The sequence below is a fragment of the Taudactylus pleione genome, unplaced genomic scaffold (assembly GCF_031769625.1).
Source record: "Taudactylus pleione unplaced genomic scaffold, aTauple2 ptg000283l, whole genome shotgun sequence".
Lineage (NCBI taxonomy): Eukaryota > Metazoa > Chordata > Amphibia > Anura > Myobatrachidae > Taudactylus > Taudactylus pleione.
In genome coordinates, this window is record NW_028284685.1 from 1,369,359 (window position 1) to 1,392,011 (window position 22,653).

Consider the following 22,653-nt stretch of genomic DNA (forward strand, 5'->3'; position numbering starts at 1 on the left):
TTGGAATGAAAATCTGGTAACATATTGGAGTAAATGATGATCAGTAATTTGCTCCTAAATGCCAGAAAACAGATGAAAATGGTCGTTAGACAAGTTTTTTAATGTTTGATCTAAACAATTTGTTGATTGTCATTTGCTTTCATACCTTACCAGATTTTCATTCCAACCAATCAACTAGTTGGATGGTTGGACAGAAAATCTTTACGTGTGTATGCAGCTTTAGACAGAAATGGCAGACTTGCGCAAAGAGCACCCAAACTTCTGCTTTCCACATAGTCTTGGGGACAGATTGGTAGATTTACTAAAGCTACTAAAAATTAAAAGTGGTGGTGTTGCACATAGCAACTAATTAGATTCTAGCTATCATTTCTATATTGCATCCTTGGAAATGATAGACAGATTCTGGTTGCTATGGGCAACACGCCCACTTTTCATTTTGAAGCTTTAGTAAATCTACACCTTGGAAATCCCTGGCTGCAAGTGTGAAAGATGGAAGTTAATGCTTTGTCAGTTGCCAAGCCCAATGCCACCTAAATTAGAGGAGGATAATCAGACACATTAGACTAGGAATGATACGATGTCTTTCACATGCACTTTGAGTAGCCTGTATTTCATTACATTATCTAATTATCATTGGAATCAAATATTATTCAATCTGCATGCATAGAAAAATCTAAAATCCTAGGAATGTACATGTAGTGGCTATGAGAAGCAAGGTGAGGCTTTTCTATGTCTGCTTTTCTACATGTGTTGCAGCCAGTGAACGGGGGTGAGAGTCTGTAAGGCCCTAGCTACAAGTGTAAAGTATGCATTTGTTGTCAACTACCAATGACTCAGGTAGATATTTAGCCAGTATGTGGGTGAATCGGCCAATATTAAGTTGCAGAGGGGTGCTGAAGTGCGCATAACAGATGCTCCTCATATGCATTGGGAATACATATATATCTTGACAGGTTTACCCCAGCAAGTCTAAACAATCTATGACCTCTACACCACAGTCAAATCCTCACTTGCCCCCCTCCCTCCCCACCTCTAAAGGCTTCTGTACTATCCCTCCATGATGACCATTCTCCCTCCACAGTTTCAGCTGCTAGTAAGGAAATGTCTGCCACCTTTATCCCCATGTTTGAAGACTTGACAAGGTACTGTAATCATGCATATGTAGCCTCCCTTGTGTTACAAGTAGAGACAAATACTAAGCGACTGTTACCACTGTACTTTCCTAATCTATTTTCACTGTTCTGTTCTACATTAATGCATACTACTTTTTGTATCTTTGTTCAGAAGGTTGGGACTTACCCCTTTACCTCTACATTCAATGGTTGAGTCGGTTTAGCTGGGTAACAAGCTGCTTTATTATTTCTGTTATTGTCTGTCTAAAGACAACCTCCCAATGTGGCATTGGATGAGTATCCCATTTTCTTCTTTTGACACCTCTTCTTATGCTCTTCGGGACATTCTCTGCATTGTGTGTCTTGGAATGTGGAAGGTTTGAACTAGAGATGAGCAGATCCGGTTCTCTGAGAACCGGACCCACCCGAACTTCCAGATCCGAGGAGAGAACCGAACTAGGCTCGAGTTTTCCTGCCTGACTCGGATCTCAAAATGAGGCAAAACGTCATCCTCCTGCTGTCGGATTCTCGGAGGGTTTTGGATTATATTAAGGTCCCCGCGGTCGGCGCCGTTTTCACTTCGGCTGTAGAGAGAAAAGCTAGCAGATGTAGTCAGTCCCTCAGTGTGTGTGTCCAGTCGGGGTCTTGGCCTGAAGGCTGCTGCTATGTTGTCCATGAAGGGGTTTAGGGGTCTATTTACTTAGCAGTGTTAGGAGACAGAGTGAAAAGTGATAGGGTGCCAGCCAATCAGCTCCCAACTGCAATCTCACAGGCTGTGTTTGAAAAATGACAGTTGGGAGCTGATTGGCTGGCACCTTATCACAGACTTATCGCTTTTCACTCTGTCTCATAACACTGCTTAGTAAATAGACCCCTTAGGCTGCAGTATATAAAGGGGGGCTTCCTTCAGTGGATACTGCAGCTGCTGTGTCACTTGTCCTGCCAATTAACTGTGGCTGCTGCTGTGTTTTTTTCCTGTCCATCAGGCTAGGGCTGCAGCCCATAAAAGGGTGCTGTGTTGTCCAGGAGGAGGGGTGCTCTGTCAATTAGGGTGCTCTTCCCCAGTTTAAAAAAAAATTGCTTTTTTTGTGTGTGTGAGTAAACAACTTAGCTGCGCTATTATTGTACGGTGACACTGCCGCACTTTATCGCCCACGTATTTGTGACTCTGCAGGTGGTCTATCCACAGTCGGCAGGGGTGTTTTGTTGTCCATCAAAAAGGGGTGCTGTCTGTGTTGTTCCTCAAGGTGCTGCTGCCTCATTCAGGGGTACTCTTCCCCAGTGTCAAAAAATTTATTGTTCGGCGACACTGCTGGTCAGACTGCAGTGTAAGTTTGTTGGTATGGAAGACGATCAAATGATAGGAGAGCAGGAACCACGTACCAATCTTGCAGCTGCTGCTAGCAGTCATGATGACAATGCAAGGCCCTCAACGTCATCTATGAGGCCGATACCCAATCTCTTAAGTCAAAATCAAAAAAGCAATATTTTATAGTGTTAAAGGAAAACAAAATTAAAAGCTAAGTTAGCTGCAGAGAAACAAAAAATTGGCTATAGGCCATTTACTACATGAAGTGGCAAGGAAAGGATAAGGCCTTGGCCTTTATTTAAGACTGGTGGTTCTGCATCTCATGATGATGTGAGCCCTTCTCCCTGTAGAAGTGTCAAAAAAAATTAAAATCGCTAAGGCACATGAACCAACTGTGTGCTCAAGAAAAGTCACAGATCCCCGAGGAGAGTCCAAGTGTCCCCATGGTTGCCATGTGTAAGCCAGAACTTTCTAATACTGTACTTGAAGAGGATCATCCTCCCACCATTTGTATGCCCTCTGCAAATGTGGGGATGAGCAGCACAAGTCAGCATGCTGATGTAGAAATCGAGGATGCTTCTGTGGAATTGCACCAGGAGGATGAGGAGAATATTTCTGTAGTTGGCGCTAACAAGGATGATGAGGATGTTGATGCTGAAGAGCTTATTTGTGTAAATCAGGCAACAGTTATTGCCCATGCTATGAAAAAGCCCATTGTTGACATGCCGGGGTAAAAGACAAAATAATCCACTTCTCATATGTGGAATTATTTCCACCCAAATCCGGACAACAGTTGTCAAGCCATCTGTAACATTTGCCAAGTAAGAGTGAGCAGAGGTAAGGACCTTAAGAACCTCCTCCCTGTTATGTCACTTGCAGCGCATTCATCAAATTCAAAAGTGTTTTCAAATTCAGAAACTTTGGCTAAAAACTTTATCAGTCCAGCGTCACCTAGCTTCTCCCTTCTCTCTGTTAGATCCAAGCACCTGCAATCTCCACCACCAACACCTGCATCATCATCAACATCCTCAAATCGTGATCGGAAGAAGTCCTGCATCCAATTTCATAAGAATGACTGACTCCTCTCCTATCCATGATTCCTCAGAAGGATCCTTGAGTGCTATGCCTGTTGCTGCTGCTGCTGCTGTGAGTGGATCTTCATCCCACAAGGAGACCAGGAAGAAAACTAAGTTTATTAGTATAACAAAACAATTGACTGTCAAACAGTCCTTTGCATGGGGGAACAAGTATGACAGCAGTCACCCAGTTGCACAGTGGATTACTGATACCATAACAGCTATGCTAGTAGCAGATGTGCATCCAGTATCTGCCATTAATGCAGTGGGTTTTAGACAGTTAATTGAGGTCCTGAGTTCCCACTACCATGTCCCTTCTAGATTCCACTTTACTATAACAGCAATTCCCAGTCTGTACAAGGACATTAAAAAAACATTAGTAGTGTCCTCTGAAATGCCATTGTGCCCACTGTCCACTTAACCACAGCTATGAGGACAAATGAGATAGGCCAAACTAAAGATTACATGACTGTGACAGCCCACTGGGTAGGTGTATTGCCTCAAACAGTGCAAACAGCAACAGCAGCATCTAACAAATGGCAGTTCATTCAGAGGCAGGCTACTCTGTGTATCACCGGTTTCACTAAGAGACATACCACTGAGAACCTCTTAGAAAAACTCAGGAAAATCATTGCAAAATGGCTTACCCCGCTTGGACTCTCCTGCCATAAGCTGAAGCAAGAGGTAGTAACTAGGTGGAATTCTACCCTCTATATGCTTCAGGTGATGGAGGAGCAGCAAAAGGCCATCCAAGGCTACATAATGGCCTATGACATAGGGAAAGGAGCTGGAATGCACCTTAGCCAAGCGCAGTGGAGATTAATTTCCGTGTTGTGCAAGGTTCTCAATTCCTTTGAACTTGTCACATGTGAAGTTAGATCAGACACTGCCAGCTTGAGTCAGGTCATTGCCCTAATCAGAATTTTGCAAAAGCAGATGGAGAAACTGAAGGAGGAGCTGAAACAGAGTGATTCCGCTAAGTATGTCGGACTTATAGATCAAGCCCTTCATTTGCTTCCCTGGGATCCAAGGGTTGTCAATCTCTTGAAATCAGATCACTATATTTTGACGACCATACTTGATCATACCTTGTGTCATTCTTTCCGATGGACATAAATCTGAAAAGATGCAAAGAGTTGTTGGTGAAAAAATTGTCAGCTCAAGCAGCACGTTGCATGGCAGCATCTCCTCCAGTTTCTGCAGCTGCCAGGAAAAAACTACATTTTCCTAAGAGACCCACTGCTGGTGGTAATGCAGATCAGTCAGCTAAACCTAATGACATCTGGTTGGGTCTGAAAGAACTGCCTACAAATAGTGACATGTCTACCATGACTTTGTCTGATACGGTCACCAATCAGAGAATGGTGGATGATTATTTTAGGGATAGCATGCAATTAGGCATGTCAGACAGTCTGTTTCACTACTGGCAGGAAAAAGAAGCAATTTGGAGTCCCTTACACAAACTGGCAGTGTGTACTCTGAAAGAGTTTTCAGTGCAGCCAGGAACCTTGTCAGTGATCAGCGTAAGATGTTACTTCCCCAAAATGTGGAAAAGATGATGTTTATCAAAATGAATTACAAATTCCACGAGGTAGACCTTTGCCGGTAATTAAGTAAAAAAATTACAGATGCGCCTGTAATGGTGGTTTCCAGTGGGGACAAATTAAATATTGTGTGAAGAAGAGGATGTACACACTGATGGGGATGATGATGATGTTTTGTGGGGGTTTAAACAAACCAATCATTTCAGCTACAAGTGGCAGTCCTTGTTGCTGAAGTGATTGGTTGGTTAAACTGTGTTTCATATATACATAACATAAGGGTGGGTGGGAGGACGATATAATTGCCCAAGGACAATTCCATCTTGCACCTCTTTTCTTTGCATTATGTGCTGTTTGGGGAATTGCTGCCTGACATTTTTAATTTTATGGTTTATGAATGTCCAGAAATTGTAATGGCCACAGATAGTATCTCCTGTATGCCCCTTTCATTTTTGAAAAAAAAATTCTGAACCACCAAATTGATGGGCAAATATGAGCAGCAGCAGCAGCACAGAGCATCTTCCTGCCAGGATGTGTGCAACAAAGTGCAAATATGTTTAATACAAATATTAGTTGTGTATAGTGGTCACACATACTGTATTTACATGGTACATACAGTGCGTAAAGCAGGCGGAGGTAACTTGAAGCATGCCACCTGTCATAGACAAATAACTTCAAGCATGCCCAGCAAACATCACAGATGCTGTGAGTTATAGTTCAGCCGGAGAACTACAGGCTGCTTTCCTCTGATGTAAACAGCAAGTCTTGGTCCCATTATCCCTAACAACCTCCCTGTGTACAAAGTATACGTCTGTTTACAGTATCTTTTAGCAGCACCTCCACAAGCAAGACCATCTCATTTTTAGATGTATAAAAAATTAAAAAACCTTCTCCAGACGTATTTTAGGAACTGAAGAACTTGATCCTAGATTGATCTTCCCTCATATTTTTTTTAAGATTGAAAACATTAAAATAAACAAATTAAAAACTAATCAATCCTTCTGTCCTTTCTCTGTCTTCAGTCCATTAACATATTCCAACTCCATCAGGCCACTGACCTAGTTAAGGAAAACATTCTCTTGGTTTTTAAAATTCCTAGTGGTCGTATAGTTTATTTAACTGCCATCCTGTCTACCACTGCAATCCCACTCTGTGTCATGCTGGAAGCTGAACATGTTAGTACCAGAATGAATATCGGCGGTTGTTTAGCCGCCAGTTCAAATCCCGACAGTGTATGTCCAACATGAGGAGATCCCGACTGGGGTAGGTAAGTATACTAACCCTCCCTTAGAGATGCCTAACCCTAACCTCCCTCCTTACTGCCTAACCCTAACCCCCCCAGAGGTGCCTAAACCTAACACCACTTCTCCGCACACTAAACCTAACCCTCCTGGGGGGATGCCTAAACTTAACCTCCCCCCGGTCGTGCCTAACCCTAACCCTCCCTCCTAGGGGTGCCTAACCCTAATCTCCTCCCCTCCAAAAACCTAAAGCTAACCCAGGTAGACTCCTTAATACTAAACCTCCCACCGCGCGGCTAATGCTAAGGGCGTCCCCGACTTACCTTTGTTTGGGCTCCTCGGCATTCCGGCATCAGGATTAACATAGGCATCGGTATTTCGACGCCTATGTTACATCCCTTGCCAGGATTCCGGCTGCCGGTCTCATCACTACATCCCATTAGTGGCGCCCAGTGCTGTCGCTTAGGTTAGTCAACTAGCTAGTTAGATGCAACCTTTTGGCCCTAAACTAGATGAAAAAAAATCAATATTGTGAGCTGTGAGGTGCCCACAATTGACCGGAAATGACGAGAAATAAAATGTTATTGAGGTTAATAATACTGTAGGAACAAAAACAAGCCCAAATTATGTGATTTTAGCTGTTTTTATGATTTTAAAAAAAAAAATACCGATCCAAAACCCAAACCAAAACATGCACGGGGCGGTTTTGGCAAAACCAAATCAATATCCAAAACAGGAGATACAGATTCAAAATCAAAAACACGGGGTCGGCGCACATCCCTAGTTTGAACACATCTATAAAATGCAAACAGATCATCTTCCACCTTAAAACTCTCTGACCCGATATACATTTTTCTACAGGAGACCAATTGGTGCCAGTTTTCTTCCTCTACCCTTCATAATCCATGGTAAGGTGATTGTTAGTCAGCCTCTTTTATGTCCAAAAAATAAAGTGTGTCCTTCCTTTTCCATAAAATTCATCAAGATACGGTGCCCAGCGTCCAGTCTGACCCCGCTGGTCGGATTCTAATGCCCGATGTACTGATTTATGGTGAATGGTTTCACCCGCCCAGTTATAATTTTTTCACTTCCATGTTCCCAGATGCTACTGCAGCGTAACACTACCAACTGGATTGTTGGGGGTGACATGAACACGGTGGATTCACCTAAACTGGATAGGATCTCCACAGCTTTTGTCGTCATCTCATAGATTAGAATGAATTTCTTTGTTGACAGTTGGACATTACTTGGTTTATATCTGGTGCTTGCTTAACCCCTCCAATAGGATGTACAACTTTCATTTTGCTGTGCACAACACAGACTGTATTTTGAATATATTTATATATAGAATATATAGTCTACAATAGTCCATGCCAATATCTATAGTATGGCATACAGTCATCTTGGATGTATCTTTGACTGTTACCCTCCATTCTCCTGGTGCTAGCTTGTGGCCATGGCGGTTCCCCTCATATCTCTACCAATTTCACTTTAAAGATTTTCTCATGGCACATTGGTCAGAATTCTAGATGATAATATTGTCCACTGAGATACTCCATTGTTATTCTGGGAAACTGCTACGGTGGACAATAGCTGACACATCAAGGCCTATCAGGCACAGTGGAATGAACTTGTTCACCAAAAATATGCAACTTTTCGATCTACATTGCACACTGCCTTTAACATATATGTAGATACACCCTCTGAAGCAAATGTAGACATTTATAACTCTGAGCGACAGCTATTAGAGAGCTTAAGGTAGCTAATGCCCAAGGTCTCTTGACTATACAAAAAACAGATTCTACAGATGAGTAAACAAGTCTGGCAAATTTTTAGTCTCTTTAGCAACCCCTCACCACACATTTTGGCAGTGAATAGTTTGTTCTCAGGACGTCGTTGTACGATTACCTCAGAGATAGCGGAAGTGTTCTGTCTATATTACAACCAACTGTACTCAGTTACTCCCTGTGATCCCATACTGCCACAGCTTATTTTACTTTAAGCACGTTTTCCTAAATTATTAGCTGCCCAACTAGAACTTCTTAACTTTAACATTACCGGATCTGAGGTTGCGACTGTGATATCTACTCTATGCAGCCTGGCATCTTTAGCGCTAAATTTTACAAATTACTTTGCCTATACCTGGTTCCATTTCTCACTAAACTTCTCCAAACTCTCTATAAGGATTGTCCAATATAACCAGATTATAACAAGGTGCATACTATATTTATTCTCAAGCCTAAGTATGACCTTGAACTGATCTCATCTAATCAACCAATTACTCTATTAAACCAAGATATAAAATCCTCTATAAAATTCTTAGCTAACATATTACAATCTATACTCCCTGCCCTTCTACCACCCCACCAGCTTGGCTTTACCCATGGACGTTACTTGGTGCATTTTGTTTGGACGGCTCTAGCAGCTGCCATTGAATCCTCAAAGCCATCCACTAATTTTTCCGCTAATATTTTGTTAAACTTAGTTGCACAGAAGGCCTTTGATCATGTATCTTGGCTTCATCCCCAACATATTCTTGAACACAGGGCCTTTGGTCACACATTCTCTTAAGTCATATGTTTTTTTTTATACTAATCTTATTACTGAATTGTGTAATAATGGGGATTTGGGTCCTTCCGTGACCATGGACCAAGGTACCAGGCAGTTCTGTCCTTTATCCTTGATGCTTTTTAATTTTGCCCTTGACCACCTACTAAGTCTTTTGGATTTATTATACATCATTCATGGCATAGAATTTGGATCCTGACAGGTTAAAGTTACTGCTTTTGTGGATGACCTGCTTCTTTATATCTCAAACCCCCAAGAATCCCTACATTTCCATTTTGACAAAATTACTGAATTTGGCAGGATTTCTGCCTTTGTGGTGAACAGAAATAAATTCCCTTTTTACATGCAGCTAGGTCACCCCTCCCTCAAGATATATTGGACAATCCTTTACTGATGTCAACGTGGACGGTTTGGCATCCTCTCCACCAAAAAAAGCGCCCTTTTGCCATGGCCACTCCCTTTCTTCTGTTCTTGTCCAGTCCTGCCTTCAAGCATGAGTTGCCTCATATTCCTGAGTTGCCTTAGGCTGTTGGGGACTTATCAATTTATGATCTATTGTAGATATCTTCAGAAGTAAAATGCATGATAGTGGCTCAGGTGCTTGATAAAATTAAGCAGCCTCCTATGCATATGTTTGCGATATACCAAACTCTTCACTATGCTGCTTCTTTTTCAACTATGGATTGGTTGAATAGCCTTGATTCCCTACTCTGTCGTCCATCAATGGGTAATAAAATTATACTGTGTGATAGAAGCACTGGAGAAGTTAGAGATGGCGTGTATTTGTGTCCCAGATTCCTGTAATATGTGTTTAAACCCCCAGGAAGAGTCTGTTTTACAAACAGATCTGAGTGTCGGCTTTTGGTAAAAGCCGGAGAATGGGTCCTGGGGGTGTGGATATGAGAGAAGGGAGGGCTCCATCCACAGGGCCGTTTCAGGTGTTAGGCCTTTCAGCATGTGAGCAGGCTAATTAGGGATTACACTTGGAAGTGGCTCAATATAGTGTGTAAGAGTTTTGATGCAGTGTCTCATATCTGGGAAAGCAGGCTTGCAGGTTAGCTTGCGCTAAGACACTGGGCCTGATTCAGACCTGCTCACGAGCGGGTCGATGATGGCCCAGTGTGCATGCGCACGATGGAGCCGGCTCCATCGTGCGCATGCGCGAGACCCGGATAGCGATGGGCAAACCGTCGCTCCGGGTCTCGTACCAAAGGTGGCATGCTGTCGATGTTGAGTGACAGCACGCCCCCTTTGGTGGGCATGCCGGGGGCATGGCTGCCCAGACAGAGGCGTTCCCATGGGAATGCCTACCGTCTGGGGCTGGCCCCACTGACATCACCCACAGCTATACGAGCGGCCAGGAGGCCACTCTAAAAATCAAGAAGTACGTCCCTAATTCAGAGCGAGTGCTTTGTCAGAGCATGCGGCTCTGAATCAGGCCCACTGTTTGCTACAATCCAGAAGGTACTGTGGACGTGAGGTTATTTAGTGTTTGGTTAGTAAGGGAATTTACTGTCTAGTTAGAGCCCAGATGGGTTAGGAGTTATTTTATGTTTTGTTTATTTGATTATTGGTGTTGCACAATAAAAACTGGCACCAACCAGCTTGCACGAAAACCCATGACTGGAATGCTGTTTCCTGGCTGCTGTGTGTAAGGAGGTGTCCATCTCCCCCAGGAGAGGGACCCCGATCCCCGATCATATCACAATTGTTATACTATTGTTCTCTGTGTCTCCCTTGACTTTACCATGACTGCCATGGGCCTGTCTCACTGGCTACAGATCTTTCCCACTTTATCTCTGGAACAATTGTTTAGATCCCTAGCCTACTCATGCAAAGTTTTGATAGTCAGCTCTTTCTGCAAGATATTTTTAAATACTTACCATCGTGGATATCTATACTCCCAATTGCCTTTATATTATGGGGCTCTCAGATACTTGTGATTGTCAGAAGTGTGGACACTAAGACGCATTCTTTTTACGCTCATGGTGGATTGTCCCTTTATTAAATTATTTTGCCATTATTTTCAAAGTTATACATACATTCACTTGGTGGAATATGTACCTCTTATCCCAGAATGGGTGGTTTTGAGGATACTAGATTCTACATGAAGGACCACCACGGGCTGTAAGAAACTCCTATTAATAGGATTGGACTGAAGCTTCTCTCTACAAGGAATCTAGTGTTAACTAATTTTTTTAATACTTGTAAAAGTTATATATTTTGTGAGTTTTCATTTTTATTTCTCACTGCTTTGATTTCATTTTAAGAATACCACATGGTTTGAAACTAGAATGTGTATTCACGACCCCCCAATCTTTCTGGAGTAGCTCGACACCAAATGGTCATCATGCACTAGGTCAAAAGGGATAAAAGGTTGACAGGCACAAAGGGTCGACTGACAAAAGGTCGACAGGGTTAAAATGTTGACATGTTCAAATTGTTAACACACCAATGGTTGACACAAAAATGGTCAACACAATTTTCCACAAAATATTTTTAAGGTTAGGATTAGGTACTTGGGGGATGATTAGGGTTAGGCTGCTGGAGGCACTAGGGGGAGGATTAGGGTTAGGCTACAGTTAGGGTTAGGTGCCAGAGGTCGGGTTGGGCTTCGGCATTAGGGGGAGGGTAACAGTTAAGAGTAGGGTTAAAAGAAAAATAAATGTGTACACCAGTTGTGTCGACCATATGTGTGTTGAACCTATCAACCTTTTAACAATGTTCTCTCCACTTTATCTCTCTCCGAGGTTTGATAAATTTTCCCCATGGTTTACAACTATTTTTGTGTTTGCTTCTCAGGTATTTATGATTTGTCTATACAAAAATGACAATAAGAAACATTCAGCAGTACCTGATACAGATTTTTTTTATGTTTGTCTTGAAATTAATAAACAATAGGTCCATTATTAAATTTATTTCATAATACTTCTAGTTTTTATTATAAATTTTAATACTATAATCTACACTACACAAACGGTCTAAAAACAATATAAATACTGACTATAAGAATAAAAAGTATTGTTTGTATAAAAAATGGTCTAGATTTACAGTACCTGTGACGGGGCAAGAGTCCATAATTGCTATGATTAAATCTTTTATTGATGGCTTTTTCTGTGATATAGTTGATCAGAGAAGAAGGAAGAACTTTCTGCATTAAGCTCAGGAAGCGAGAAAGCTTTGCAATATCCACAGGATAGCCATTATTGGAAACACGATTTAATATCCAGGCACCTCTTCTTGTGCTTAAGTACACCTAGAAAAGAGCAAACATTCTTTCAGATATTTACAAAAAAAATAAAATAATTCATTCTGAAACCTTAAACTTTGCAAAACTGTCATGATAATGGCAAATTTCTAGTTTCAAGTCGATGTAAGCAGTAAAATGAGACTAGAGACAAACTCTCTCATATCGAGGCTCAATCAATCTCGCTGTGACGTAAGTTGCCATTACAATTTTTCAAAAGTTAGAAACTTGAAGTCGCCAGATGAAAAATTGAGCAAGATGAAAACTGAACGGAGATGCACTACAATAACTTACTAAACAATAGATGGAAACAAGGCAGTGGTATTGATAAAATATGATATCTGAGGCCAATTAACTCACATATGTGTCTGATATAAATCAACCCAATAGCCCTTAAAAAAAAAAAAAAAAAATCACACTTTTGTTGGTGCAAGTTTATATTTATTTTTTTGCAATTGAAGTTGTCCTACACTCTTCTTATTTGAGGTGGTGACCTTACTCAGTCTCCCCTTTATGTTGGTGTATACAGTTAACTTACAAAATTGAGAAATGGCTGAAGTGATGTTAAGACATAATTGATGTTTAGTTTGTTTTGTACATTTGCCAGATGTAGTGTAATGCATGCTATAAATCTTAAAACCTTTTAAAGTCTTGCCCAACATAATTGTTTATCACTAAAGTATGTTCTATACGGTTTTTCTAATAATACAGAATGCAGAATTTGACTGAACACAATTTTTACTTGAAGCAAAATAGAAGACACAAAAATATGCGAGTCATATCACACACAAAACAAAACTATTTTTTGGAATGCTCCCCAAGATCTAAGCCTCTTGACATTTCTCTCCTCCCCACTCTGTCTCGGTGGACTAGTTGGAGCAGATGTTGGTGAGGTCCCTGTTTGGCTACTTGAAGTTGGTGTACTTGGTCCAGGTAAATGTTGTGTTTGACCAGATTGTAAACTTGCAATTGCAGCGCAAAATTCATTGGTCGTTAAATGCTGATTTGTACTTTGCTCCTGATAGCTTGAAAGCTTGTGAGAGTTTAAGCATAAGTCTCTATATTCCTTCTAATGTATTTGTGATTTTTTTTCTGATAAATTGGGATACAGTTGTTGCATGAGTAAGTTTCTTTCATGTGTAACAATGCACTTAAATTGTTTTGTTAGTTCATACATAATGTCAATCTTTAACTTTCTAAAATCATCAAGTGTCCTGGGACATATATGGTTCTTTTTTTTGTTGCTGAGGAATAGAATGTTCTTCCTCCATGGCCCCATTAATTTCTGCTTTTGTTCTTCTACAAAAGTAAGCAAAATGTCCTTCTGTTGCTCAGAGCCATGACTAGGGGCATGTTAATGGGTGCCACAGTCCAGAGTGCACGGCCTAGGGCACTCAGTTTCTTTCTGGTCCAGGTCCCTCATGGTGACATCACATGACATCACACATGCAGGAGGCATGACCAGCCTTGGGTGCATTGTAAACCTGCTACAACTCTGTTGTTGCTTTTCAGGCTCTACTTGGGGTGGCCATGTTGGGAAGTGATGGACCTGACAAGACAAGCAAATGTGTAACTATTACACTGCCCCCATGTAACATTTTTGTGTATAACACAGAGCTTAGTTTCCATTGTTACGGGCATGACATTCTTATTTGAACCAAGGAGAAAAAAAACATACAATTTTATTCATATGCATTAAAAAACAAGAGGGGAAGAACATTTACTTTCTCTACTCAGGAGTCTTTTTCCAATAATGGTACAAATAATATAAAGGACACGCTACAGTGAGTTATGTAATTAGTGTTACACAATTTATTGATAGATGTGAGACATACAAACAGTTCAATTATGTGATGTGGATCACAAATACAAAATATGTTAAGTCAAGTTCAATTTGTGATGGTGGAATAGAAAGTGGTTTGTACAGAATATAAAAAAGAGAAGGGGGGGATTGCTCACAATATATACAGGTCAAAAGGCATATCAATAGGAGTGCGAAAGCTGCAAATACAGATAAATGTAAAAAGCAAAAGGCAATAAATGTATCAGCCAGTTGTAGAGTGATTTCCAATATTTGGATAGGATGTTATCCTGTTAATCACTGGATATAATGGCTGGGTTTAATGACTGTAGTTCAAAAGCATGTATAGTGAAAGTAGAGAGAAAAAAATATACAATAGACAATAATTATACAGATTCAAATACAAGATATTAAAATTGGTGAAATTAGAGAAATTCTGGGATACTGTAGTATATTTTTCAATAGCACATATAAATATCAATCATATATTGAAATGCAGTATCCACAATTTGTACAAATACTCTGATATTTTTAAGTTTTGAACACAAACGGGTTAAATGTTCCTATCTGGAGGATGCTTTATAGTTTTGCTTTGCAGGTATAAAATGTGTTAGAATCATATGGCCCATGCCCCAATTCTACTTCCCACCTGCGTGTTTCTGAGAACAGGGAACAGGAGGGTGAGATTGAGGAGAACGTGGGTCAGTGATGATAGAAATATAGACAAGTATAAGGGATCTGGTTATACTCAGGTGTAATGAGAGTCCCAGAAAATGGAGTGGGGGAGTAGAATAGAAAGAGAGAGGTAGAAGCGGAAGGGTAAGTAATTAAATAAGTTTGCTGCTTGATATAAAGTATTTAGTAAAAAGTAACAAGTATACAATGGATGATCCCAAATATATAGGCAATAATTGTGATGAAAAAAGAAAGATAATAATCCAGAGATTGGCAACAAAAGCATATATAGTAAATAAATAGTATACTTAAGAGTATTTTGCAGTCTGTCTTGGTCCTGTGCACAGGACCATGGACTCCTTTTTGAACCTACGTTTCACCGTCTGTAGGCTTGTTCACTTGGTGCACAAACCACTTTCTATTCCACCATCACAAATTGAACTTAACTTAATATTTTTTGTATTTGTGATCCACATCACATAATTGAACTGTTTGTATGTCTCACATCTATCAATAAATTGTGTAGCATTGATTACATAACTCATTGTAGCGTATCTTTTTTAATATTTGTACCTTTACTGGAAAAAGACTCCTAAATAGAGAAAGTAAATGTTCTTCCCCTCTTGTTTTTTAATGCATATCAATAAAATTTAAATCAAAAGAGTACCCCAACATAAAGAGTCCTCTTTCTTTCTCCTTTGGTTCATACATGATATACCTGACTCTAGGGAGCACCACCAACCTTATGATTTAGTAGGATTATACCATACTATATTATGCCCTATATGTAGGTTCTTTAACACTGTACACACACACACACACATCAGTGTGGATTCACACCTTCCCTTTTATTCCATGACAATCTTATTTGTCAACTAGCAATTTTTTTTGCACAATTTTGAGTTATTTTAATAAAATAAAAACAAACATGGAATTGGACATTACTGTGACGTAATACTATAGCAATTGTCCAAACCTTGCAAGATAGCATATATTATTATGAAATAAAGCCACATAAAATAGATTATAGATTAAGATTTTATTTATATCTCCCTAGTTAGAAACGTAATATTATATACTGAATTATATGGGTTTATTACACGTAAGAAAAAATTTGTTTTGAACAAGTGGTCCTATACTTTTAGGACCACTCACCAGCTATTTTTCCATCATCATTTTGAGGTTGTGGCTGTCTGTATGTGGCTTTGCATCTTGGTGGTGGTAGTAGAACTGTGAACAGAAGAAAACAATATTAAAAACAACAACACTAGATAATTGCATTTTCAAGAGATCTAAGATCAAATCTGAGTAGAGTCTGGACAACAGGACAAACAACGTTACTAATGTATTGGGATCAGATTAAACATTATTTTCATTCTTGCGAAGAAACAAGATCAATGAAAATTAATTGTGCTTGTTTAAATTGAAAAAAATACTTTTTTCTATTTAGATTGTGTATTTTTTTTGGTAAAATTATGCATTTATTTTTCCAATTTACAAAAACATGTTAAGATGTGAAAGGTGTTTTTACTCACTAGGCTGGGACTGAGACAATGGTCTATCCGTGTCCTGCACATGTAGGCGAGGGAGGATCCCAGGTGAGAACATCTGATGCAGTTTCTCCTCATAAGAGTAGAACACAATACGGAGTGGTGGCCACTGCCTGTTCCTCCTGCTGCTCAGCTTTTCTCCAAGTGCCTCCTTTAATCATTTCTTATATCGAAAAAGCCTAGCGGCATTTATCCACATTCTGCTTTGCATGGCCAGCAGCATTAACCGAATCACAGCGAAGCCGAAGCCCACAACATCTTTTTCCTGGGCAAGGGCAATGTTTTGTGGGCCAGATGTGGTTATTCTCACTTCGTAGAAACCTCTAAATCTTGGGTTATAATTACTAAAGTTTCATTTTGTTCGATTTTGGCCTTTTGGTGTATATATAGGATATTTTCTATGTAATTTGCAAATCAGGGATTTACTAAAGGCAAAATTGACTCTAAAAATCGACTACGAAACCAAATCCCAACCAAAATCGGCCATCGATCAAACATTAATACTTTCACATATTACCACAAAAGGAGTCTCATTTACTAACAGTCAAATTTAAAATCTATAACAGAAAAATCCCAAAATAAATATACTATACAAAAAAAGTTGATTTAAGGTTCTAAACACCATTGTATTGGTAGAATGCACGTTAACTCCTGACACCAGTTCCTGCTGCATACAGTAATTCCCTTGACACGTTCCTCATACTCATTATAATTCACCTCCACAGGAGACCCTCATTCAGTGCTGCGTGTAGAGCGACTTTTGAAGATGTCTGAAAAACACTTCACACACTGGTGTTTGTCGCGTTTTAAATGCCCAATAGAATTTAGCACATCAACCTTTACCTGCCACATGGCCCGCTTTCTTCTTGCAGCTGTGCCTTGTGCCCAGCGACCAAATAACTCCTCAAAGTTAGAAAACAAGGAGTTTACCATTGCACAGTTCTCCTCAAAGTTAAACCTGAAATGTAGGTCAGAGTTAGCCAGGTTGAGGCTCCTCCCCCTGAATTGGAGTCCTGGCCCTCTTCCTCCTCCATCACACTAGCCTCACCAACTGGACCCCCTACTCCACCTCAGTCCCTATCCTCTCCCCTACTCCTTTCAGTGTCCATAACAAATAGAAAAATAAATAAATAAAACAAACTACACATAAACACTAACACAAAACTTAAACACACACACTCCCTAGGCACACATACAGAATCAATAAATATAAAATGTTAATAATCCTGCGCAGTAGTGAAGCAGCTCTAAATCCAAAGATATGTAAAATTTATAATGATAACAGGATGAGCGCTGTAGAATTATAAATGTAACTAAATGTAAAAATGTGTGCGTCAACCAATATGAAGTGATTTCCCTTACATCATTCATATAAAAGAAGGCATAATGTTTAAGCTCCTTTATGAAAGTATTTTGGGGAATCGTGATCACAGTTGATATATTGGGCCCCATTTACAAACGAAGGGAAATACCAGCGGGAATTTTCATTTAGTATCACTGTGATACAAACAAAAATTCCACTGGTATTTAGTAATACTTACCCCTCCAGCGAGGTCCCGCGAAGTCCAGCGGAATCCTCGTCCTCGACGAGGTCCTCTGCAGGGCTGCTGGCAGCCTAACGCTGCCAGCGACGGGGCTCCAGGGTCATGCGCATGCGTGACGGTCTTTGTTGAAGCCGGAAAGGCACCACCGGGTCTCCATTGCCGGCAATGGGGCCCGCATCGCTCTCGCCATCTTTTAGATGGCGAGAGCGATGCTGTACAAACAACGGTAATCTAAGATTACCGCTGTTTACTAAATACAGCAAGATGGTATAACCCCTTTAGCGAGCGCTAAAGGGGTTATATTTCGTTTGTAAATGGGGCCCATTATCTGCAATTGATGCTGTTGTTTTCAGCCCGGTAAAAAGTTCAAACCACAACTGGCCGTAATACTCGCCTTACCTTCTCTCCAGCATCCTGGAGTGGTGATGGTAATCTCCCAGCATGTGTTGCTCCTCCAGATTTTAGGCTTGCAGCTGGGCAGGGTCTGTGTTCAGTGCTGTCAGCTCCGAGCTGACAGCTAGACGGATACTGTAGAAAATGCAATCAGCTCCGTTCTCTGGTGCTTTGGTGGCTGCTGCTGATGTAATGCTGCTCCGAAGCTGTCCCTCAGCTGTATAATAGCAGTGCGGTTTAGCTGCTTTGATCCTCTGTTATTTGTTACAGTGTAGCATGATTGCCCCTATCGCACAATAAAATGCGTTTCGTACTGTGATTGTACTTTTTCAAGGAATCCAGCCGAGGGACAGTTTCGGAGTGGCATTACGTCATCAGCAGCCCAAAGCTGGATGAAGGCTGGGTGAAGGCTGGGGGAGGGCAGGATAGAACATGGTAGATTTATCCATAAATGAAGAAGTATTGTAGGTGGGAGTGAGAGATGGTTATTAGAGGTTGAGGTGAAGTGCAGGGCAGGGGTAGTTCTACGAGAGGGTAAGGGGAAGTATGTTGAAGTGAGGTTGGTGATGCATGTAGGGTAGAGTGCGGTTGTTCATTTTGTAGGTGTGATTAAGTAATTTGAATTGGATTCTAGAAAATAAGGGGTGCCAGTTTAGGTATTTGAAGAGTGTTGTCACAATGCAGGCAGCAAGAGAGGAATACATTGCAATATTAAAGACAGGTTGAAAAAGGATTGATGAGTGAAGAAATGTTTAATGGGAGGAGCTTACAGTAGTAAAGATTTGGTTCCATCTTGGCTAAGAAAAGGATGTAGTCAGCCAATATTATCAATATGGAAGTGACAATATTAGAAGGGCCTGAATTTGAGGAGCAGAGCAGAGGGCAGAGCCAATTGTGACACCAGGGTGAGCTGTGGAGGCTGTCTATGGACTATACTACCATTTGTATAGTTACCTACTTACCTACACACGGTATATTATTTTATTCCTAATGTGGTATCACTTTAAAATAAATGTGCAGTGTAGCCATTTACAGTAAGTGTTTGCTCAGTGCTCTCTAAATTGGTCCTTGTTCCATGAAAGGTATCACAAGACTAAATAGCATATAAGCCAGTGCATGAGCAGTTGCTCATGCACACAGCCAGTCAGATATTTAATGTACTACTCATAAGTTATACATTTCTAAATAAAAGCACAATGGCCTATACCATGTGAAAAAGTAACCTATAAAAGTCACATACTGTACCTGTTGTGCTGTCCGGCTTAGTTCCACAGCTAAGTCCCCACCAGAGTTCCCAATTCCAATCACAACAACTCTTTTATTTCGAAAATCATCTGGCGCCTTGTAATCTCGACTATGCATGTACTGCCCTTTAAATGTTTCTATTCCTTAAAATGATATCAAATAAATAAAACACTGGTCATACATTTTTTTATGCCATGCTTTTATGTTTTTTTTTGCACACTGAATGAATTACTCAGACATCCTCTAATACCATCAGTATGCCTAGGAATTGATCAGCTTGGCTTCTATGTACTCGATAAGTTGCAAACTGAGCCCGGATGTGAGATAGGTGTTGGTGCCCCCCTCCACTCGCATTCACTAGCAATACTCCAATCGAAGTAGCTCTCAGACATACACTCCCCCACCCAGAGCTGGATTAAGGCTTTGGGGGGCCCGGGGCACTTAAGACAGGGGGGCCCTAAAGTCTAAAATTAAAATCATTCATCATCAATCACTAGAGAGAGAATTACGGTACAATTCGGTGGTAAATATTAATATTATATATAGCATATAGGTATCCTGTAGAAAGGAAAAAGCTGCACTCCACAGACTTTTAAAATAGTTCAAATTTGTTTAAATAGTTACCGATATTTCAAGACCTCTATGAATCTTTTCCTCAGGGTACATATTTACACTAATTTAAAAGTATGTGGAGTGATGCTTCTTTCTTTCTACAGGATACTGTACCTATTTGCGTCTACTAAAGTAGGAGTGCACTCCGGCATACTGTTTCTTTTCCAGAGTGCCAAACTTCACATTTAAAAAAAAGTGACTTACCGATAACCTACATCTCCAACTCATTTAGCCAACTGAAGCCATGTCACTTTTGTGGCATCATAGGCATTGTATAACACAGCGCGGTTGCTGCGTGCTGAACAGCGATGCGTTCCACCCACGGCACGCAAACCCCTGCGCACGTGACCAGTGTGTGTTAACCAATGGGCGCTTCAAAAGAGAGTTGCTATGCAACATGATAAATACACAATCTCGGTATAAAGAAGCAGGGATAAGCACTCAAAAAAAAACCTGTATAATCCAGGCAGACTATCTTGTCCAGGGGGTAAAATAATATAGGGACTTGGCCATAGGGACACACAAACCAATCTCCAATTATTGTGTTAAAGTACAAGCATATCACTTCTAGCTATACCAGATACATTATATATATATATATATATATATATATATATATATACACACACACACATGTACATATACTGTGTGTGTATATATATATATATATATATATATAATTATATATATATATATATATACACACACATCTATCTATCTCTCTCTATAGATCTATATATAGATATATATGTATAATATATAGATATATATATCTATATCTATATATATATATATATATATATATATATATATGGAGAGAGAGATTTATATATAGATTTATATGTATATGATATAGATCTATATATATATATATATCTATGTATATATATATATCTATGTGTATATATATATATATATATATATATATATATATACACATAGATATATATATACATAGATAGATAGATATATATATATATAAATCTATATAACAAAAATTGAGCTGCCTAAATGAATAAGGTTTGTCACTGACTTACCCTAACACTGGGACAGACAGTGCACAGACCAGGCTCCCTGCTGTCTTTGTTGAGCCCAGTGCCCGCTCCCCAGTGGTGAATAAGAAAGGAGGCCAGGGTGGAGGACCGGCGCAGGCAGTCGCGCAGCGTCATGAGATGGGATTGAGTTCATGACGCTGACGCGGCGCCGCGCATAATGTATGCACAGTGCAAGCATCTGACCTCTGCCGGCGGCGCCCACAGCCCATTCAAGTAAGAAAGACGGGGGCCAGGGCGGTGGAGGCGATGCAGATTCTCCACCTGGAGCCTGGCTTTCTGCCGCGGAAACGCGGCAGAAAGGTGCTTGGTGCCCTGAGCACTCGGGGCCCCTCTGAACTTCGGGGCCCAGCACAGATGTGCCCCTAGTCCCCCCGTCGCTGGGCCTGGTGGCAGGGGGCCCTCTCCGAGAGGGGGGCCCGGGGGTACATGCCCCCAATGCCCCCCCCTTAATCCGGCCCTGCCCCCACCCCATATTCACTACCAACACCCCAGCAGCACCCAGACACATACTTCACCCCTTCATTCATTTCCAATACCCCAGCAGCACCCATACACTTTGCCCCTGCATTCACTATCAACATTCCAGCAGCACCCACAGAAACATGCTCCCTCCACTAATTACCAACACCCCAGCATACAAACACTACATGTTGCTGATCAGGTTCTTCCTTTTTTGTTATTTGCTGCTTTCACAGCAACAGCAGAGACTGCATGTCCCATGTGTTTGAGGTGGGAAGAGCCAACAAAGGAGGGAGGGGCCATGCACTCCAGTCTCTGCCCACCCCTTTTATGTACATTGGTGTGGTTTTCTTGCTGGAAATCCATCCCTAGGCTGGAAATAGTCTACAGGGTGGGACCCCTGATAGAGGGAGAACCATGACACATGCTCCCTGGGCTCTCTGCTTATTTCTGCTCTGGGACGTAAACCGCAGAACCTGGAGCAATGGAGAAAGCCAGGGTGCACTATTCAGGGCTGGTGTCTGGATGCGATCTCCTCCATTGTACCTGGTGGTTCAGTCCCTGGTTGCGTTCATAATGCAGAAGTAGCAGTTCCTACACTTGTGACTTCCACAGCAACTGCTGACATGACATCATTATAATACCACCATGGAATGGATCTAGTATGGTGGAAGCAGAGACAGACAATCCTGCTGTCTTCACCAGATACTAACCACTTACAAAATCAAAGCAATGAATATCTATTTATTTTATTTTAGTCAGTTTGCTCTTCTAATAGTTAAAAAAATAATAAAATTAATAATCATCATGACCATCTCACAATGCTAAAAATATAAATAAATTATCCTCAGCACCTCACATCCTCCTTCTCATCATAACAAATATATGGCATTCATTCTGAACTTTGCATGTGTTTTCAATGTCAGTAACACAGAGAAGGATATTCCCCAAAGCCACCAAAAAGGTGACAACCCCAGTCCTAGTTGAATAAATTTTACTCCTATATAGAGGATTTTAGTGCATGCCTGCAGTTTTTATCTGGAAAAAACACAACTTTTGCAAATCATTCTCTTCCACATAATTATAGGGCTGATTCAGTGATGTATGCAAACCCATTGGTTTTTCTATCCTCACACCGCTCCTGCGGCATTAGCATATTTCCACATCGCTGCTGTGTCCAAAGATGCAGTATGAATGCAAATAGCGTAAAACTCTGAATCAGGTT

The 22,653-nt window shown here is 40.7% G+C and overlaps 1 protein-coding gene across 4 annotated transcripts in view; it reads right to left on the bottom strand.

The window, feature by feature from the left end:
• LOC148512077 (flavin-containing monooxygenase 5-like) overlaps positions 1–22,653 on the bottom strand; it is a 195,037-nt gene that overhangs the window by 32,541 nt on the left and 139,843 nt on the right. For all 4 annotated transcript variants that reach the window (XM_088482221.1, XM_088482222.1, XM_088482219.1 and 1 more), the window contains 2 exons: positions 19,303–19,445; positions 11,904–12,103 (listed from right to left, as the gene is read on the bottom strand). In XM_088482221.1, the coding sequence (XP_088338347.1) occupies positions 11,904–12,103; positions 19,303–19,445 (343 nt within the window). The remainder of the gene's footprint in view (positions 1–11,903; positions 12,104–19,302; positions 19,446–22,653) is intronic.